Below are 21,650 nucleotides of genomic sequence, written 5' to 3' on the forward strand. Positions count from 1 at the left end.
AGACCAACTCTCACATTTATTTTTTTTTCCTCCTTTCTTGCCCTCGGTTACTCTTCTGTTGGTATATACTTAGAAGGGAAAAAAAGTCAATCTCCTACTCTCACTACAGCACCAAGCGGCCCCTCGGTTACTTTTACCAGTTAAGCCATTGAGTGGGCCGTTAAAATGCAAGCCGATGGGCTCTGCTGCTCAGGCTAACATCTGGTCTATTTAAATGGGGGCCACAGTCCAGCGGTTTGGGAAAGATTGTCTTGGGAAGGATTGCTGCTTTCCGCCCCTCTTCCTGTACAAACATTACTGTTATCCACCCAGATGTCAGAGTATTTATAGAAAAAGCTTTCATTGAAGCTTATTTCAAAGAGACTTTCATTTTTTTTCTTTTAGATGAAATATGTAGTAGGTTTCAAAATATAGGCCATTCAAGGTGATAAATGGCTATTTGAGAGCAGTCCAAAGGTAATGCTGCTTTATGCAGTTTCCTAAAATTACAGTGGTGGTCAATAAAATAAAAAAAAGCATTCTGTATCCTGCTGTTGCAGTAAAGTTGCAGCGATGTGATGTATCCGTCTGGCCAGGGGGTGACATTTTAACATTTGTCTCCTCTCTGGGGAACAGCAACAAAGAAGAACATTACTCATTCTTATTTCTGCCTCTGTTACACTCTTGAGGGGGGGGGAATATATATATATCAAGCTGCGTGAATGAACACAAGCTGACTGCAGGTGTCTGTGTCTGTTACCTCTCCCCAGAGAAGTGAAGCTTCTTGTCAAACTGTTCCATTTCCCATACTTCTTATCCCTCTGCCTTCATTTGTCTTACAGGGACACTGATGATCCTGAAGTCAGCCTGCAGTTACAATGCCAGCTACATTGACCGCCTCATCTCAGTGTTCATGCGCTCACTACAGAAGATGGTGCGGGAACACCTGAGCCCCCAGCAGGCTAACCCAGGGGTGACTGAAACCAGCACAGGTACATAAATACAGTGGAAAGATGTGAGGAAGCCAGTGGCAAATGTAATTTAAAAAGTAATCACATAGGAAAGATGTGCAGTATGCCATGTATATTCAGTCGATTTTATATGAGCAACAGTTACATGCTCTCTTGTGCAAATTCATGCGGTTTCACAAATTCGCAAGGTTTGCTTTCTATCCCTTTTTATTCCTTGCCCACAGTCTCTTATGTGTATTTGACTCAGATTTTGAGTTCACAACATATTAGTCACCATTATTCTCCAAACTTGGCACCAGATAACCACTACTATTTCAGCTGAACTTATTCTACTTGGCTGCAGTTACACCTGGCTGACATTATTGGGGAAGTTTTTGCTCGTACTTTCCCCCAGCCCACGTCCAACAAGGAGCTGACTGTGTGTGAGGTGGACACAACACAGACATGAATGTACACTCACATCACAGCCTTTCTCAGATTGTTAAAGCTCATATATCCCAGGTGTCCCACCAGTGCCTCTTTCCGTAGAAAGACAGTATCAAAACTTGTATATCAATAGCCCCAGCTGTGTTCTCAATAGCTCTTGTGGTCAGGAGAGATCCTTTGTGCAGATAGTATGCTTTCTCGGGGAATGTTTCTCAGCTCTGGTTTCCAGTCTGTATTGTCTTCTGCTCTTTTTGTATCAACAGATGGTCACCTTGTGCTCTTTTGCTGTGGGGTCTGAAAGGGTAGTCACAGTTTGACACAGAACCTCTTGACAACTTGCCCTTTATATTAATCCGTGAGGGGGTGAAAGGGAAAAAACACGTGTTTAGGTTTCCTGTTCATTTACTTTTCTGAACTTCAGAAAGTCTGGCAGTGCATAATTCCTGTTGCTACTCTTCAGACAGGAGGTAATGACTGTAAGATACTATCAGTGCTTTAAATGGGTCCCTAATGACTGTATCGGGAAACACAGACATTAACTGTCCACCATGAACAGTTAGTCACTAAGACCAAAGGCCTTCTGACCATTAGGCTTTTTCCTCTAAAGATTATTCACGTTTCAGTAATCTAATAAGCTTAACTGTAGTAGTTCCATCCTGATTGTATTGAAAATGTGAAGTTCTGACTGCTGCCACCATTTAAAAATAGATAAGTCATTTCAATTTATTGAAGGCCAGAAAATTTGCAATAGAAGGAAGATGGATAAATGCACAGATAAATGCATCAGTTCTGTAGTTTGTCTCAGCCCTTCCTTTGAATAATTCCATGTGTTTGCTCTGATAGTGACCAGCGAGCTGATAATGCTCAGTCTTGACCTGGTGAAGACACGATTGTCCGTCATGAGCATGGAAATGAGGAAGAACTTTATCCAGGTCATCCTCACTTCCCTAATTGAGAAGTCTCCCGACCCCAAAATCCTCCGTGCTGTTGTCAAGATCGTGGAAGAGTGGGTGAAAAACAATTCTCCAATGGCTGCCAACCAGGTAAGGAGGAGGGGACTGTTTAGGTGTGAGACAGTAAAACGGTATTAAGTGAGGAAAAAAACAAAAACAAATGTGGTATTTAAGAGATCCTGGCATAATTCCTCTTATGAAAACAGGTGTAAATTAAGAACTGAATCAGCAAAGTTGTGAAAGGTGTGAAACCTTTGGACAAACAACAAGCGAAGCACATTTTCTAAATCTAGTAAGGTTAGCATTAGCATAATACCTACAGAGGAGTCTCTGGCCTTCATTTTCTTTTAAGCTGAAGAAGAGCAAGCGGTACACAGCTGAGCTAGACAGGTGCGAAAAACAACTGAATAGAGAATAGATTATTTTTCTTCTCTCACACCTTTCTATTTGTCTATTGTTCATAATATTTTTTTTTCCTTTATCTTACTTTCTACCCGATTCTTCTTTCCCTTTCAGATGCCAAACCTGCGTGAGAAATCCATCTTGCTGGTGAAGATGATGACCTACATAGAGAAGCGTTTCCCTGATGAACTTGAGTTAAACGCCCAGTTCCTGGACCTCGTTAATTACGTCTACAGGTAATTACTGTCATTCATCACATGGCTAAATGGCCACGCCACTGACGCCACACCGCCCTTGCATCCATCTTAACGTGAGAAGTGAAGGTCGGGGGCGGTTGAGGCGGGGAAAAGACACAGAAGGTTGGGTCAGGGGGAAAAAGGAAAATAAAGATGAAGAGGAAGAGCTTGAAGTACCAGAAGTGTACCTTTCCTTTTTTATGACGAAAAGTTAATTATTAACGATGGTAATAATTATAATAAGATTGTTAAACTCAGGAACTGGATGAACTAATTTAGAATCATTGTAGCTGTAAAAAAACAACAAAAAAACAATTAAAAGCTGGAAAATTTAAGATGGCCACGAAAAGATTGACTGATGAAGATTGATAATAGGGTTACAGTACTATCAGTATTCAGCTAGCTGATGACAGGACACCCAGCAGGTGGTGGTCAAAGGCGAGAGACCTCCTCTGCCGGCTATTCATCAAACTGTGGCCCTCCTCACCTTTCCATCTTCTACACATACACATTTAATCAGCCCAGTGTATCCGCATCCTGATGCCAAAAGATTTAAAATGAGCAGTAAAGCCATGATGGACAGCAAGTAATGATAATGGAAGGATAAAGCAGCTGTGCCAGCGCAAAGTGTGATTAGGAGGACGGTGTAAATACGAGCAACATGCAGCTGTGGCACCGTGTTATTCTTTTCATCCCACCTACTCTCTCACTGCTTCTGTTTTATGAATCATCGCTTCGGAGCACATTCAGTGCTGTAGAATGACGTGGAAACGATTGCATTTGTTGTTTCAATAGTTAGGTAGGTAATGTTACATCAGTCTTATTGTCAAAGATGCAGACTTTTGCCCAATATTCAGTTTTAACCACACCAAATGTAAGAAATAGTTCAAAAAGTTGTAAAAACAAGAGTATTTTCCAAGTTGCAAATTCCTGCATTGTTTCAGTGGCATATACATGTTTTGCCAACAGCTCTCAGGTGCACGGGGCACCGAGTTTTATCTGTGTGTGCAGTTTTCTGTATTACAAGTTAATGGTGACATTTTCTAACTTGGGCGCTAATCGCCCCACCCCCACACATCCCATTTTTTAAGAACATTTTTGGTAACAGGCATCTCAAATTCTTTCTCACAAAACTTTTGCCCCTTTAGGGATGAGAGCCTTTCAGGAAGCGACATCACATCAAAGTTGGAACCAGCCTTCCTTTCAGGGCTTCGCTGCAGTCAGCCAATGATCAGAGCCAAGTTTTTTGAGGTGTTTGATGCCTCTATGAAGCGGCGCGTCTATGAGAGGCTACTGTACATCTGCTGCTCTCAAAACTGGGAGGCCATGGGCAGCCATTTCTGGATCAAACAGTGCATAGAGGTAAGCAGTGGGTCTCGGGTCTTTCTGCAGGCTTCGTAAGGTTTTTATCCTGCGGGCATCTACGTGCTGGTTATCTGCCACCAACCGTCACCAATCTTCTTTTATGTATTTTGCACCTGTTTGTGTGTTTGATAGTTGTTACTGGCAGTTTGCGAAAGAAACACCATCATTGGCACCAGCTGCCAGGGATCCATGCTGCCATCTATCACAAACGTCATCAACCTGGCTGACAGCCACGACCGCGCCGCCTTTGCCATGGCAACGCACGTCAAGCAGGAGCCTCGCGAAAGGGAAAACACCGAGACCAAGGAGGAGGTGAGATACACAGACAGGCGCACAACGCCTCGCAACGTGTCTCACATAAATTGCCACATTATCCCATTAGGAGTTTTTACATACTGTGGGTCTAAGAAAAGAGTAATGCTGTGCCTCTTTGCTTGTCTTAAAAATTGTCTCTGTTGTTGTCATTCGTCCATTATCAAGAAGCTGTTGATAAAATGGTCTTTCAAAAACAGCCCAACACGAAGACTAAATGTCAAAGCTTGAACAACAATACATGTTTTTCCTCTCCTCATTTACCCCCTGGTAGGATGTAGAAATTGACATAGAATTAGCACCAGGTGACCAGACAGCCATTCCCAAGACTAAGGAGCAAGCAGAGAGAGACACAGGCAACCAACTGCACATGCTCACCAACCGCCATGACAAGTTTCTTGATTCATTACGGGAAGTCAAGGTAAGGCACGCCTTCAGTTTTGACCGGCTGATGAAATGAATTGAACTTTGATAGAGTGTAGGCAAAATTACAGAGATCATCCAAGGTTGACTACTTGCAGTTCAAAAACAATGTTTTATGTATTAAATTAATTATAGTTTCAAAACATTTTCATGTTCCAGTGGCATTATTCATTAACCCCCAAGAAGGATGAAAATGTCAGCAATATTCTTGAGCCCTAAAAGCATGAATTAAGAGTCAGTGCCTTGCAGAATCAGCAGCCAGAAGCTTTCATTTGTCTCTTTTCTGTGTTAGACGGGGGCACTTTTAAACGCCTTGGTTCAGCTCTGTCACATCTCCACACCACTGGCTGAAAGGACCTGGGTCCAGCTTTTCCCTCGCCTCTGGAAGATCCTGTCTGACAGACAGCAGCATGTAAGTATAATTTATTAGCATCTTTCTTCTTCTTCTTCTCTTTTTTTTTTTTGGCTCCCAGAGCAAGAATGGACAAAAACAGTGTGTGACGTGCATGACCAAACCATCCAATATCCTGTGAATAGTCAAGAGAAAGACATGCATGCTGCATTGTGATTTACATGATGATTTCTTTTTAGCTTCAGCAATAGCAATATGTACATCCAAAGACATAAAGAAATATTATTTAAATGCTCCCTTAGGCTTGTTGTGTCCGCTATGAAATTCCTTTAAAGGGTTCACATTATTATTAAATGTCAGTAGATGTAAACTGCAGCTCGATTAGCAGGTAGAGACTTAAAACCAACAGATGTTATTTCTAGTTAACGTTTACATTTTCTTTTTGTGGTCATCATATACAAACACATGCCTTTCTGTACTGTTTCAATAACTTGTGCAAACAGGCAGAGTCTTATTTCTGTCTCAAAATAATTAAAAGTGATTCAACTTTTAAACGAGATGCAGTCACTGGTCAGATTCTGAATAATTTATTCCTATGCCAGACCTCAAGCCACAAATACTTAAGTTATTTATTTTGATGCCTGTCTCTGCATTTTATGTAGCGATTATGCCAACTTATGGTAAAAATGGAAAGATTACTGCAATTGAGGCTTTCTATCCCTGGGTTGACTCTTACAAGGGAATGACAGAAAAGTATATTTTCCATCGGAAGGATTTTGATGACACGTTGGCGTTCACCACCAGTCTAATTAAAGTGACCATTAAGGCATAAATTACTCCATGCTGTCATCGGGCAGCGAAAATTGCATTCATTACCAATACATCAGAGTGTGTCAGTCATGATTTTCAGAGCACTAACCCCATGATCATACTCAAGGTCTATTCTGTCCAAATGTGTGAGTCTCTGATTGCAAAGAGTGGTAGCATGCAACTCAAGCTAGCATATCATGCATTTTCACTGATTTTCACATTGTATTGAATAAATATATACCTCCTTCAAAGTTGCATTACTTTTAAAAAGGACAGCTTATAAAAAGAGCTGGACAAAGTGGTTTAATTACTAATGCAGTAACCATGTTTTTGCAGTATTGCAGAAAATACCGTAGATATGTATGTAAAAGTGCAACATGGTTCACTGATTGGTCTTGACTAACTTGTTGATCATGATGTGGTGTGATACAGAAAAGCAGCATACAGTTGTGTCATTTGTCCCTTGCCATTCCTCTTATGTGTTATCCTCTACCTCTTTTTTCCTGTTTCTGAACAGCACTCTCTTACTGGAAAATGGCATCATGTTGCATCCCGTACATGCAATTCAATGCTTTCGTCAATATGTTGTATCAGAGCACTGCTGCTAAAGTAATACTGGGTAGTTGATGATCTCGCCTTTTCTCCTCTCCAGGCTTTGTCCGGAGAGATGAGTCCTTTCCTTTGTAGTGGCAGCCACCAGGCCCAGAGGGACTGCCAGCCGAGTGCCCTAAACTGCTTTGTGGAAGCCATGTCCCAGTGTGTACCTCCTATCCCCATCCGTCCCTGTGTCCTGAAGTACTTGGGCAAGACTCACAACCTCTGGCTACGTTCCACTCTCATGCTGGAGCAGCAGGCCTTTGAAAAAGGTCTTAGTTTGCACAGTAAACCCAAGCAGAGCACAGAGTTCTATGAACAGGAGAGCATCACGCCACCTCAGCAGGTAATGGGTTTTCATTTAGATTGTGTGTTGACTTTTTAAGGCTTTTTAAACAATCAGGACTCTGTAAGACAAAGAAAAGTCCAATAAAATCAGGAATTCTATTGAGTAAATAAACTCCGATATTGCGAAACACGATCAACGCAACCCTGAAGTCATTGCCATTTTCTCAGCTTTGCAGGCTCTACTACATGTGCTCAAGATATCTGCTCTGCTGGATAAATTGTGCTATAAAGTATATTTCTAACCCAAGCATCTTTTTTGCATTATGGTCTATAATTATGTAGGGTCACAGATATGCAGATATCTCTCTCATAGTCGGTGGACTGATATGAGTCAGGCGTTAAACAAAATAAAATGAACTTGGCTCTTTCATGCTTATTGCTGCTGTTCCTTTCATTAGTGGTTCTTTTCCACAGTGGAGGGTTTAAACATATATTTGTCACGTCACTGCAGCCTCGTCTTTGAAGCTGGAAAATCTCCCTCTTATCCTGTCTGAACTAGACTCATTAGCAAATCTGCTCTCATTAAATTTACAGTTTGATCACTGCAGATGATCCAATTTGTTCTGCTTCTATCCACATTGTGTTCTTCTTCCGTATAGGAGATTTTGGACTCTCTGGCAGAGCTCTACTCTCTACTCCAAGAGGAGGACATGTGGGCAGGCCTGTGGCAAAAGAGGTGCAAGTTTCCTGAGACGGCAACAGCCATTGCCTATGAGCAGCATGGCTTCTTTGAACAGGTGAGAGGAAGCTTAAAGTAGACTCACTGAGGTAGTAATTTGTGGTGCTGTTATGCTGTAATGTCTATTTTGTTAACCCAAAACATATATGTTCAGGCTCAGGAAAGCTACGAGAAGGCAATGGAGAAGGCTAGAAAAGAGCACGAGAGGAGCAATGTTTCCCCGGCAGTATTCCCAGAGTACCAGCTGTGGGAGGACCACTGGATACGGTAAGATTTATGTTTCTTAAGTCCATACAAGATAGAGTCATGACAAGAAATGACCCTCATGCTTCCCTGCAAATCCAGCTGTCTCTTGTGTTTTTATGTGTGCTTTTTAAAAAATGTGCTGTGAATTTACTTGGTGTTTGCTGCATTTTACAATGAAGATCATTCCTAAAATGAAAAGGACACAGAAATGTGTAACGCTTGGAAAGTATGTTTAGGGTTTTAAATGATACATTGTGACTTTTAAAAAGACTTGTAGAAAACAAAGCAGACATGTTGATTAAGTGAGAGACAGGAAGAAAAAGCGGAGCTGTCGAGGAAGTGAGTTGCAAAGCAGCCTGTTGGTGCTAAAAACATGGCCTTAAAAATGGCATAGCAATGTAGATTGAGCAAATAAAAAAACCTGAAGAAATGTTATCGTCAAGTATAGAAAATGTAATCTTTGCTAAACTTCTCATCTCCTTTGTCTTTAGCTGTTCTAAGGAACTGAACCAATGGGAACCGCTGACTGAATACGGCCAGTCTAAAGGCCATTCAAACCCTTATCTGGTGCTCGAGTGTGCTTGGAGGGTTTCCAACTGGGCTGCTATGAAGGAGGCTCTGGTGCAGGTGAGGGGTGCACAGTTCCAATATATAAGTATTTATATATATGTGTGTGTAATTCTTTCTACACACATTCACGTAGATTTCTTCTCTCACTGTCCTCAAAAGGTACCAATAACAGTTTCACAGGAAATAGAAACAGTAACTGCAAGTTGTCACTAACAAAGTCACAGACACAGTGGAGCCTGTAGGCATGAACCCAATGAACCAGACAGACTCCACTAAACTTTTCTTTTTTTTCTTTTTTTCTTTTACTCCTGTTACTAGTGCAGTCCTGGATATTAAACCCAGGCCTCATGTTAGTGTGAGGTAGAGAAACTTGATATTGGTGCTGTCTGACCTCTCTGTAACCTCACACACCCTGGAAGAATAAGAGTGGCGGCCATAAAGCTGTGGAAATGCAGTTAAGCTGTTTAGTCCATGAATTTATTGGCCTCATGTTTTCCTAAAACAAAGTATAGATGGGTGGCGGGCGTGTGATAGTACTTGACATATAACAAATACTCCTACTTTGCTCTTTCAAGGAGACTTGGAACCAATCCATTGAGCAGCTCTGTCCGAAGGTGACATCTAATTAAATTGTCTGGATGCCAACACCAGCTTCACTATATCCCCTCCTTCTTGTTTCATTCTTTTGCCTCCTCTGTTTACTCATTCCTCTTTCTTTTGTCTCATGCCTCCCCAACCTCTCTTCTTTACTTGGTCTTCTTTCTACTATTACTGCCCACCCTACTTTTACTTTCACCCCCATCTCTTCATCCCTCGCTCCATAGCTCTGGCTGCAACAGCTAATATTTACGACAGCTGTGTGTGTGTGTGAATAATTACCCCAGCATCTGCTGCAGGGTGATTTGTTTTATGGTGGAGGAGAGGAGCAAGGCTTTCAGTTTCCTGCATGCCCACTCCTCACCAGCTCAGAGGCGAAGTCCAAATGTCCCTGCTTTCAATTAAAGCTGGCTCTTGATAAGGGCGGCCCTGTCTCCAGGATATTCATCAAGCGTCACCCCCGATAAGTGCGCTTTGACCGATCACTGTAATTTTCTCCAGCATCGGAAGAGCTTTCGCAAATGCACACACCTATACCTCCTCACTCTCTTGCTCTTTTCACTCTTTATCCTTTTGGCCTTCTGTCATTCTGTGTCTCTTGCTCACTTATAAACGCACAACAGCAGACCACAGGTGTGACGTAGGAGCCTCCCTGCGGGTGTTATTTGTTTGATGCTAATGCGGTGAGCTTATTAATCAATAGCAAGGCCCTTTCTGCTTCTTCGCCTCTGTGTCAGGCGTGTCAAATTTATTAGTCATTAGTACAAAAGTTCTGCTGAACCCATTCACAAAATAAATCGCAACCAATATTGTTGTATATTTGTCTAAGTACTAAATTGCACAAGGAAAATGTCACAGGCCCTTTCCCCTCAGATGTTTTCATGTAATTAAAACTGCTACAGCACTGTGAAGAGTGTGCGCTGTTCTACTTGACATTATGGTGACAAATACACACAGGAAAACAAACAGGCAATTCAATATGAACTCCTCTGGAATTTGCCTAAAAGCAGTACATGTGAGAATGTAGATGTTTGCTAAACCTCCCAACCTAACGCACAAAATTGTCAAAAGTTCATGTGTGAAATTCTTAATTCTTTCAAGCGATTTATATTGCATATGTATATTTATATTTGAAGCATAACGTTGTGCACTTGTTATTCACATAGCCTGTGTTTTACCCGTTGTAAGAAAATGACATTAAAATGAAATTGATACTCACTTTTCACAAGATTTTTTTTATCCTGTGTTTCTCCCTCTATTTTTTTTTATTTATTTTTTTGGAAAGAAAAGTAGATTTATTTTCAACATAAAAAAATGCAAGAGAAAGATGTTTCTCGTTGTCATTTTCCAGAGATAGTAGATTATAGAATGACGATAAGATGGATTCAAAACACACATTTATGCTGATGAACAAAGGAAACGTATAGATTTTCAACAACCGCACTGTTCTTGTAAATTATCGTGGCAGGTATATGATAGTAAAAGTCCATTGCTGTACGAGACTGATCTCATCTTTTAACTGTTATTGAGCAAAAGTATGCTAATTTGAATCAAAATTGTGATTGTTCTACTAAGTTGCTACCATTAATTTTTGTTTAAATATTTCATTTTCTTACTGTATGAATTTCCAGGTGGAGCTAAGCTGCCCTAAGGAGATGGCTTGGAAGGTGAACATGCACCGTGGCTACCTGGCAATCTGCAACCCAGAGGAGCAGCAGCTCAACTTCATAGAACGGCTGGTGGAGATGGCCTCCAGTCTGGCCATTCGTGAGTGGAGGAGATTGCCTCACATTGTTTCCCATGTGCACACGCCATTGCTTCAGGTCAGTATACCCAACACATAAAGAGTTTGGATTTAGACCCTAAGACATTGTGCTGTTGAGAAATGCTGATAAGCCCCCTCCCCACCTTCTCACTCCATTCTTGTAAAATTGAGACAGATGATTAAAAAAAAAAAAATCAAAAACCCTTTAAGCCTCTCTGATTCCACCACAAGAGATTACAATAGACAAGGCAAAGATGAAAAAGGAGAGTGGAAAAAAAGGCGGCAGACTGAGGGACTGAAAATTGAAAAAGGTGAAGAGTGAACAGAATGGAGGAACACGGGGAGAAAGAGTGAAGAATAAAGAGTTAGTTTAGAACGGCTGTAATTACTTCCCTGCCATCAGATACTATTTGATTAAATACCTGCAGCAGAATTACATTTACATGATGAATGGGATAGTCTGAATGAAGGTTAGAAATGGGCCATCAGCTGATATTAACAGATAATTGTGAAAAATATTGTACGGCCTAATTTATTTTGTTTTGGGAGATTTCATTCCGGAATGGGGGGTTAAGTCTTCAGCTTGCTCTGATTTACTACATTTATCTTTTCAAAATGGGTATTTGAATTGTGCAACTATGTTCCTCGTTAGTGTGTGTGTGTGTGTTCATGCTCGTGCATGTGCTCGGATATGTGGAGTCCAATTATTTAGCCTAGCCGAGGGAAAACAAGCTATTTATTCCTCTGCCCAGCCAAGCGGCCTGTTGTAAATCTCCATTCCAAACTCTATATCTCAAATTCACGACTCCATGAGCCTTACAGACCAAGAAGCCCAGACTCTGCAAATACAGTGAGGTTCAACTACTATTTGAATCAAGTTATCATCAAATCCCAGCTCTCAGCAGTGGCTGACGATCAATGGATTATCATCCACACTATTGATTACGAGGGCTGGCATTAATATTGATTGATGAGTAGTTATAATAGAATGATTGATTATATGTTCACGATGCTGCTTTGGGCCAATCAATGAGGCCTCTTTTCACAGAATGAGATAGAAGCCCTCGCTTATCATTTTCACATTTTCCCCATCTCCGTGTCTTTTTTTTTTTCCCCTTTTTTTCTGGCCACATCCAAGCAGATTAGCTATTGAATAATGTAGGAAGGCATAATGATTTTGCCTGCAAAATAATTTTGTTGCCATGAAAAAAAACAAAAAACTACTGCTGCATTGTACTCAATGTGTTTTGTTCTTGTTCCTGTGACATTTTAACAATCTGCAGTATCACAAGGTTTCTTTGACCAATAACAATTGAGGCATATTGGCCTGAAAGCATTATGTACAAATAAATAGTGTAAAAGTTCATAATGTGATGATATTTGCTACATAAAGAGTGTCACTGTTTTGAGCAGGCATTGCTGTTTTTTTTCCCAAACCTGTAGACCTCATACTTGACTATGAGTTTCAAGAAAATGACTTGGATGTGGTTAGATTAAGTGATGTTGTTTTGTTTGTTTGTTTTACCTTATCTCTCAATAGACTAACAGTCCTTCACCCTGCTGCGTTTTAAATCATCCTTTTTAATCTCCATGCTTTTACATTAGCGTCTCCTTTCCGTTAACACAGCAGTCACGCCATCTTTCTTGCTATCACCCTTCTTGTTCGAGCTATGGCTTCTACTCGTGTCTTTCTGTTAACGAAATTCTAAATGTCAATTTATCGGTGGGTTGATATTACCGACTTAATGATCCATCAGCATCACATTTATAACAGCTAATAAGTGAAATTTAAAAAAATAGGAAAAGACGAGAAAAACTCCCCCGAAACATTCTCTTGACAAGATGGTTATTTATGACAGATGGACAATGTGTATATCTCGCAGAGCAAACTAAGCAAGGAAGTCTGGATGGATGTTTACATTTGTTTAGGTGTGTAGACAAAATATTAACAAGATTAAGATCAGCTGGTGTACGTTCTGGACCAAATCTCTAACGCTGACTGTAGGAGCAGACCTGGCAACACAAAATTTAGACTCGACATCAAAGAAAAAGTTATTGTAAGCAAGACAACCATTTGATATATTTCTGCTACTTCAAATGCTCAAATAAAATTCTACATGTTCAATTTAAAGTGGTAATGTACAGCTCCATCAGTCCTCCCTCACTCAAACCTCTTCTCATTCTATTTGAACCCTCTGCGGTAACCCTACCTCCCTATGGTATCAGAATATGGCGAGGGTTACTTACCCTGATGTCATTGTCCTTGCTAAATAAATAAGAATTGCTTTTCAACTACTTTTAACTTTACTTTCTCATGCAGTCAGCATTTATTTTATCATAAGATAGTAAAAGAAATTCTTATTGAAAGCTTCTTAGTTATAAAACTTTCAGCAGGAATAGTCAAAGAATCAGGCAGGCATGTTTAAGTTTATCATGAATATTGAATCGTAAATACAAAAAAGGTTTAGTTATCATTTCTCTCCAGGCTGCACAGCAGATCATTGAGCTGCAAGAAGCGGCCCAAATTAATGCAGGGCTTCAGACGGCTAACCTCGGCCGCAACACCAGCCTCCACGACATGAAGACTGTGGTGAAAACATGGAGGAACCGACTGCCTATTGTTTCGGACGACCTGTCGCACTGGAGCAGCATATTCATGTGGCGCCAACATCACTACCAAGGTATGACACGTGCTCTAACACAACTGCATCTAAATGCAAGACCGTGATATACTGAAACATAAATTTAGCCATTGTACACGTGTTACAGGATGCCACACTCATGCAGACAAACTTTCACATTGCTGCTTTGGTGTCCACTACTTCCATGAAGGGCTCTTCTTTAAAAGGCCATGACGTGCAGAACCCCCTCAGGGTCTCAGTACCTTGCCAAATGTCAGCCCACTAAAGCACTCTCTCTTTCACTGCAGGACACAACACACACACACTCAGACACACATGTTTACCTTGCTCAGTGCTCAGCTCTCTCCCGCAGTGACTTTGAAACCATTCAGAAAGGCAGCCACTGCAAAATGTGATGTCTCAAGCAACTTGAGCTTCAACTCTTACTGAGAGGCACTGAAATAATGATAGCGGTGGTTCTGCAGCACCATGCCAATAAAATCCACTTCATTTATACATGACAGCCTTCAAACTTAAAGTGAAATGGAATTTTCTTGATGAAATTCATCGCCATGGTTCATTTACTGTTCAATACGTTTAGTGTCCCCAGTGCCCTCCCCTGCATTATGACAGCAGAGCCTTTAGAGTGCTTGAAATTCCCCACCCTTCAGACTGCCCTAAGCGCCCCTCTTTTAGCTTTCTTTATCAACTTTATCAATTGTGCAGGGGAAAAAAATGCTTCTTTGTCTTTTTGTCTGTCCACAGCCATTGTGACAGCATATGAGACAAACACACAACACGATCCCAACAACAACAACGCCATGTTGGGAGTTCATGCCTCAGCTTCTGCTATCATTCAGTACGGCAAGATAGCTCGCAAACAGGTACTGGTTCAACCCGACAAACTGACTTCTATTAAAATGAATAAATGCAATCTGTAAAGATCAATGTCACGTTTAGCATCCATCTTTTAAAGAAAAATAATTGTAACCTATCGCACTTTTTCCCCCCAGGGTTTGGTGAATGTGGCTCTGGACATTCTGAGTCGTATCCATACCATCCCCACAGTGCCCATTGTTGACTGTTTCCAGAAGATCAGGCAGCAGGTCAAGTGTTATCTGCAGTTGGCAGGTGTCATGGGCAAGAATGAGTGCATGCAGGTGAGATACAAAGCTCCATGTGTTCTGCTTTCTGCTTCTATATCAAATTGAAGCGACTGCTACCTTCTGCATATATCATTTTCACCTTTCATGGAAGCATTTGACGCGTTAGTAATTTAAGTATTTGGGCTGATATCTGCCAGCAGTAGCTCGAGGCATAGTTAGAGGTACTTTGAGTGGGAGCTATAGAAAGAGCAATAAGTATTTGGGGTGGCTCTAGGTGACAAGTTATAGCAGTGAGACTTATAAGAGAGTGTGTAACTCAGGAGCTTGCTCTTAAGCCCATGGAGTGCTCTGATTAATAGAAGTAGTTCAACACACCACAAGTCATTAAAAGTGCCAGTAGACACTCTTCTCTCCCTCTCTCCCTTTCTCTCTTCTATCTCATCTGTGGTTCTCTCTGTCTATTTCTCCTGCTACACATCGTTTGTCACAGCAGTACATAGGGGACACCTAATCAGAGGCTCACCGTAATGGAAGTTTAGTTCCCTTAACACCTCTACTCTTACTTCTTAATGAACAGTGAGCAGTTTGTTTGTTCTTCACCTGTGATTATGGCTCTGTCTAAAACACAACGTTGTGGCACTTCTTGAGAAATCTTCTGCCTAACGTAGATGAAAATTTACCTGCTGCAGTTTTGTTTGAAGTTAAACTTTTGTTGTTCTGGCGTCTGTCTGTTAGGGTTTAGAAGTGATAGAGTCAACCAACCTGAAGTACTTCACCAAGGAGATGACGGCCGAGTTCTACGCTCTAAAGGGGATGTTCTTGGCTCAAATCAACAAGTACGTTAACCAGATGTTTAGTCTTTGATGGCCTTTCATGCATTGTGCTTTTTTTTTTTTTTTTTTTTTTGTCAACATCCAAGTTTATATTTCTGGCGCTGCCTTCCCTTTATTCATCATCACATTGCCTTGAAACTGTGTCAGTGGTCCCTTGACACTGTGTGGGTGTTTCATCCTGCCAGTACATAGCAGTTATGTTTACTTGGCAATTCTTGCCTCAGAGTAATCCACCTCTAAAGCTCTGTTAGCAGGTAACCCGTGTGACATGGCTTAGATGAGATCTTTGCCATCAGGTGTCAGTAATTTGTTTCTCGCTGCAGGGTTTGCCTGTGGGGTGTACAACTGCTCTCTCCATGTATAGCTGGGCCTTGCACACCCACAGCCACACTCTTTAACATTCCTTCCTCTTCAGCACCAGCTTTTTTTTTTCTTTCTTTTTTTCTTTTCTTTTTTTGCCCGTCATTTTGTCATGACATGGCGTCCTGAGGGGTGAAAGACAAATTGAGGAAGGCTTATTAAATGTATATGCAGCTCAATAATTAACTCTAGGCAATTTACAGGAATCTCTGGGATCAGCAAAACTTGCCTCCACCTCAGCAGGGTTTATTGCAATCATTAAGTTTCCCCTGCACCAGGGGAGAATTAACAGCTGAGTGGGGGTGAGGGGTTCAGAGATTCTTATGTGTGTGCGTGTGCATGTGCAACCACATGTGCTAAGGATTTTGGGATCAGTCAATTAAACGGGTGTCAAATATTTGACAGTCTGTTGGGTGACTGTGCTCCTGTTGAGCCGGCTAGCAGAAAGCGTTAATGTACTTTAACACTCACAAAGCGACTGAGGAAACCCCATTAAGTATTACTGGAGGGTCTTCGGCTCTGACTCCCATAGCAATCAAGCTCCCGCTTTTTAATCACATGCCAAATGCCTTTTATAATAACACATTTTAATTGATTGGCTTGGGAGACATTTCACTGCAAGTAAGTGGCAGAGCTGTTTTGGAAGCACTCCTGAAATGGAGGTCCATTCACCAACTTCAGCTCAGTAAGACTTTTTCATTGACAGGCCTGTCTCCTTGTTTTGACTGCAGGGTAGTGCGTCTCGGGGTGCCGCTTGCATCTTATTTATTAATCAGAGACTGAAAGGTGTGTAAAAATTATTCAGACTGCGTGCCAACGGTTAGAAGCTTCTTGGCATGGTGAAAATAGCTGATGATTCAGAATATATTTCCCTGTCAGCATAAATGTTGCAGTCAAAACTCGGGTCGGTTGCCAGAGTCTACTTGTCTGTTTCATAGCCTGCTATTTAATAGTTTGTGTATTGAATCTTAAGTGTGTGATTGCTAGACCGCAATACCACAATAGAAGTTGTCAAGAATTTATTAAGATGGAGTGATGGATGGATAGATATGAAGTTATATCTGTACAGTTAGGTTTAAGATATATTACATAATACCATGAGACCAAATAGTTACTATAAGTGCAGACACAGATAAAATGTGGATTTTATTATACCCACACAAAAAAAGCCCCAAAGATGATATCAAGAGTCCGTCATCAAGAAAATAAGCTATTTTAAGAAATAAGTGGCCCCATAAGCAAAAGAGGTCACCTTAACAGAACTATACTGAAAAATAACAATTAACAAAACCATATCCAATAAACTGACCAAGTCAAATGACAAACAACTCCACCAAACTATCTTTTTTTTTTTTTTTTTAAATGAAGAGACCAATTCTTTCTCATGTGAATACAGCAGATGGTTCTGTCCATTTGGCTGGCGTCTGCATTTAAACCTCTCTTAGTGCCCTATTTTGCTTAAGGAGCCACCGGGAAATTCAATTCGATATAAACCAAATTTTAATGCTTCATGATTTTGAATTCAGAGTAAACACCAAATAATACCAAATTAAATAAATCAAACTAATTGTTAGCTTCACAACTTCAGTGACAGCAAAAAGAACTTAAATGTAGCAGCGATGTGGGAGCGTAAAACCTTGGTTCAGTGTCTGGTTTATATGAAAGCGGAGTGTGGATGAATATTACGATTGTGTGCTTGTGGATACTGCAGCCACATAGTAAAACAAAACTGTTAATTCATACTGGGATGAATTTTTATTCTACAGTACCGTGAGGGGAAAAACGCTGAAGATTACAGCTGCTGAAAATCTGTGGTTTATTGATGTTTAGTTAATATTTCAAGATGTGATCAACATTTCTCGCACACTCCTTTTTCCTTTTCTCTTGTTCGATCGCCTCCCACCGTTTCTCCCCTTACATGCTGCTCTCTTCAGCATCTCTACCTATTTCCTTTTCTTTTTTCCCTTCTGATTCACCTTTCACTCAATTTTATTTCCTTTCCCCCAGCTACCTCCCCTTTCTCACTTGCCCTTGACACTCATTAACTGTAATATACCCTTCACCCTCTAACACTTTTCCTTTCCCTTCTTTCTTGTTCTAGGTCAGAGGAGGCAAATAAGGCTTTTTCAGCAGCAGTACAGATGCATGACGTTCTGGTGAAAGCCTGGGCCATGTGGGGCGACTACCTAGAGAACATTTTCGTTAAAGATCGTCAGCTCCACTTGGGAGTCTCTGCCATCACCTGTTACCTCCATGCTTGCCGTCACCAAAATGAGAGCAAGTCCCGCAAGTACCTCGCAAAGGTGATAAGAGAAGTGGGATGCTGGGGAGGGATTTGTATGATCATCTTGGTTGGTAAAACTCCTTGCAAAATGCTGATAATGGCAACATTTCTGTGGTTGCTTGTTTATCTCTTGATTTCAGTTGTCAATGTTTTGTTTGCTTGATAATGAAACCAGCAACCTTCCTGCCTAAAGCCATGTTTTGTTTTTTTACAACAGGGAGTCACTTTTCATTCTCTAGTTTCCTGACCTCATCTACCCCATACATTATTGCTGCCAATGAGAAGAAAGCCATTCTTTTTTCCACCTCTCAGGCTTAGCCATGGTTAAAAGTAGAGTAGTAATTTGATCGATTACAGTCTAGCAGCAGGGTAGGCAGCAGGGATGGGTTCCCACAGTAGATCGATGGTGGAGTGAAGGCCATCCTCTGGCACTTGGGGTCAACAGACTAATGGCATCCCCTGACACTCCAATCTCATGACCCTCTACATGAATTGACCTTTCTCTAACAGTCTGACCGATTTCCCCCATACAGCAACTCTGCAGGCAGTGCCTAGGAGGTAAAGAGATGGAACCTCTTGCTAACAACCATCCTACCTTCTTAAATGGACACTAACTCATTCAGTGTAGCCTCTCGAAAAGTTGCCACAGCACAGAGCCACCTTGGTGTGTGTGTAGATCGGCTGTTACTATTGGTTTCTGTTTAAATAATTTAATGCCAGCTTCACCTTCATATTAAATGGGGGTTTTTGTTTTGTTTTGTTTTTTTCTGATGACCCCACCCATAAGTATTGTACTGCCAAAGTGGGTTGGCAGCGCTTACTCCTGATGGATGAAGCGAGATGACCAGTCATTATCAGTAATTATGCACAATCTGTGTACACAGAAACAGGAAGGGGGGTGGGGGGATAATGTCTTCATCATAATGCACACACACAAGCTTACCAGGGGAGGAGAGATCACCACCACATGGCTCAGCTTTGATCATACTGAGGATTGCCAAGATGCACTTGTATATTGCTCTGCACAGCAATCGCCTGGTTAGTGGTAGCAATGTTGCACCTTGCGATTTGGTGTTTTGCAATAGGTAAAGAATTGTGACTGTTATTATTGACCTTTATGTGACCTTTTTCACATTTGTTATTTCTTCTCTCTCTGCCTCTGTCCTTTCTCCCCAACTATCTTTGACTTTCATCCCACCTTCTAACACCTTTTTTTCCCACCCGTAGGTCTTGTGGCTCCTCAGCTTTGACGACAAGAACACTCTGGCCGATGCTGTTGACAAGTACTGTATTGGAGTCCCACCCATCCAGTGGTTGGCATGGATACCACAGCTTCTGACCTGCCTGGTTGGATCAGAAGGAAAGCCTTTGCTTAACCTAATAAGTCAGGTGAGGCTTTTGCAAAACTCTATTTGTGCTTCAGTCAAAAATCTTTGTGGTCAGCTCTCAGTGGGTCTGGATGTTTGCTGCACCCATCAATCTTAGTATTGCTTGGCTCTCTGTATGCATTTGGGGCAGCACATCTGGCTTCGTGTGTAAGCGTCAGTCCTTATGCACGTCTTTCTAATCAAGATAAATTAACTGCATTCACGCCAAAGTAGTCTCTCTCCTGCTTTCTATTTACCAAATTAAGCATCCAGATTCTTTTAGTGTCCCCTTTTACAACAATTTATTGGCTTCCACTAGTCCCTGGTGAATTGGTTTTTAAATTATTTGTTCAAGAAATGATTATGAAGTTAATATTGAACGCATCCGCACTGCAGGAACAGAGCTAGTAATTAAACCAAGGACTAATTTGCTTTGCTTAATGGAGTATTATTTCTGCACAATTTGAAGAGGGTGATCTTCAAAGAGTAGTCTGCTATAACAAACAGCCATCCTCTCAACAGAGCTGGAATGTTGTATGGAGGATGTGAGGGAAACTGTGAAGGAGGATAAAAAGACGAGAGTGAAAAGGCAAGGTTTTAAAGTTAAAAAGTGTCACACATTGGATTGCTGAATAAAAAAAACATACTTAGAGGTTAGAAGGAAAATATAATACAAAATGTATATAAACCCAAATCCAAGCATTTTATTAGAATTTAAATTGGCCTACATTGACAGGCCCCCTCTAGCCTTTGGGCACGTTAGCATCATAATCACCATGTGAGTGTGAAGAAATGAAGATTGCTTTACTTTAGCAGTCTTTCTCACTTTTTTATTATGCAGATTAAAAGGAAACATGTCACTGATGGCTGGTTGTTAAGCCCATTAAGAAATAGCATTTATGAAAGTTAGCCGTTAACCCTGTAAGACCCAACCCATCAAAAAATAGCCAGAAAATTCAGATTTTTGGGGAACTGAGATGTTTATTAACCCTTATGACAAAATCCACAAAAATGTTTTTGCTATATCATGTTGTGTATAATATATTTTTTATTATATATTTATTCAAAATTTTTATCGCATTTGATACATTGGGTGTTTTTGGCAACTTCTTGTTAACAACAATGTTAATTTTAGACAAACAAAAAACGGTTTTGTCCATAACATTTTGAAATTATGGCAAGTATTGATCATGTTGATGAGATAGAGTTCTCAGAAACCCATGTATCAATTGTGATACATAATATACAGTTAAATATAGGCCCAACTGTAGAAACTTGCTCCATTATTTTCATTTGCTTTAGTGTCTGTGGAGGTTCTTTGTTTTTGTTTTTTTTAAAGATGATTCTCATCCAAGAGGCTTTTTCAGTTCTAGAACAACTGATGGAAATCCCAATTATTTAAACCCTCATTTTCCTGTTTTGGTTTTTGGAAATCTTTTTAAAATATATTAGACCATGACACATGACTGATAAAAAGCTTAGCTTTAATGTCTCAGTTAACCCGAATCGCTTCTGTACGTATATAAAATGGATGTCAGTCTGTGACTATACAAATTCTCCTTCCATAGAGACTCACTTCTTCCTTTTGGTCCGCCTTTTCATGCTATTATGACTGAAGTGTAAAAGGTTGACACCCGTTTCTTCTCTGCCTCTTTTGTGTAAAGAACAAACCACATTTTAATGCATGGCATTCTTTATCCCTCTCGCCTGACTGAATTATTTAGAGTTTCTCTGTGGCGGCGGGATGTTTAAAAAAACGTATGTTGAAATATTGATGAAGGTGAGGAGAAGAGCGCCTGGGGGCAGGCGGGAAGATGAATCAGAAGTTAGCAGAGAATCTCAGCACCCCTTCCCACACATGCTCCCTCCCTCGTTGCCTGCACCGTGTCTGCCGTGCTCCCTCTTCCCCTTAGTTCACCTCAGCCGTGCCAAATTATGACATTTCTTATCTTCCCATTAGTGCGGTGATCTCTGGTTCCTCCTCTTCCTCTTTGCCTTCCTTCCTCTTTCATCTTTAATACAGCTGTTAGCTGACACTTAGCACTCCCTCT

At 40.9% G+C, this 21,650-nt stretch overlaps 1 protein-coding gene across 2 annotated transcripts in view; it reads left to right on the top strand.

Moving 5' to 3' along the window:
• trrap (transformation/transcription domain-associated protein) overlaps positions 1-21,650 on the top strand; it is an 81,717-nt gene that overhangs the window by 41,389 nt on the left and 18,678 nt on the right. For both annotated transcript variants that reach the window (XM_005721708.1, XM_005721709.1), the window contains 18 exons: positions 822-971; positions 2,220-2,419; positions 2,846-2,967; positions 4,116-4,329; positions 4,465-4,644; positions 4,919-5,065; positions 5,360-5,479; positions 6,882-7,169; positions 7,771-7,908; positions 8,005-8,117; positions 8,588-8,723; positions 10,895-11,086; positions 13,514-13,709; positions 14,415-14,533; positions 14,663-14,809; positions 15,491-15,591; positions 18,050-18,251; positions 19,460-19,621. In XM_005721708.1, the coding sequence (XP_005721765.1) occupies positions 822-971; positions 2,220-2,419; positions 2,846-2,967; positions 4,116-4,329; positions 4,465-4,644; positions 4,919-5,065; positions 5,360-5,479; positions 6,882-7,169; positions 7,771-7,908; positions 8,005-8,117; positions 8,588-8,723; positions 10,895-11,086; positions 13,514-13,709; positions 14,415-14,533; positions 14,663-14,809; positions 15,491-15,591; positions 18,050-18,251; positions 19,460-19,621 (2,927 nt within the window). The remainder of the gene's footprint in view (positions 1-821; positions 972-2,219; positions 2,420-2,845; positions 2,968-4,115; positions 4,330-4,464; positions 4,645-4,918; positions 5,066-5,359; positions 5,480-6,881; positions 7,170-7,770; positions 7,909-8,004; positions 8,118-8,587; positions 8,724-10,894; positions 11,087-13,513; positions 13,710-14,414; positions 14,534-14,662; positions 14,810-15,490; positions 15,592-18,049; positions 18,252-19,459; positions 19,622-21,650) is intronic.

This window comes from Pundamilia nyererei, unplaced genomic scaffold (assembly GCF_000239375.1).
Source record: "Pundamilia nyererei isolate P.nyererei 1_Seehausen unplaced genomic scaffold, PunNye1.0 scaffold00005, whole genome shotgun sequence".
Classification (NCBI taxonomy): domain Eukaryota; kingdom Metazoa; phylum Chordata; class Actinopteri; order Cichliformes; family Cichlidae; genus Pundamilia; species Pundamilia nyererei.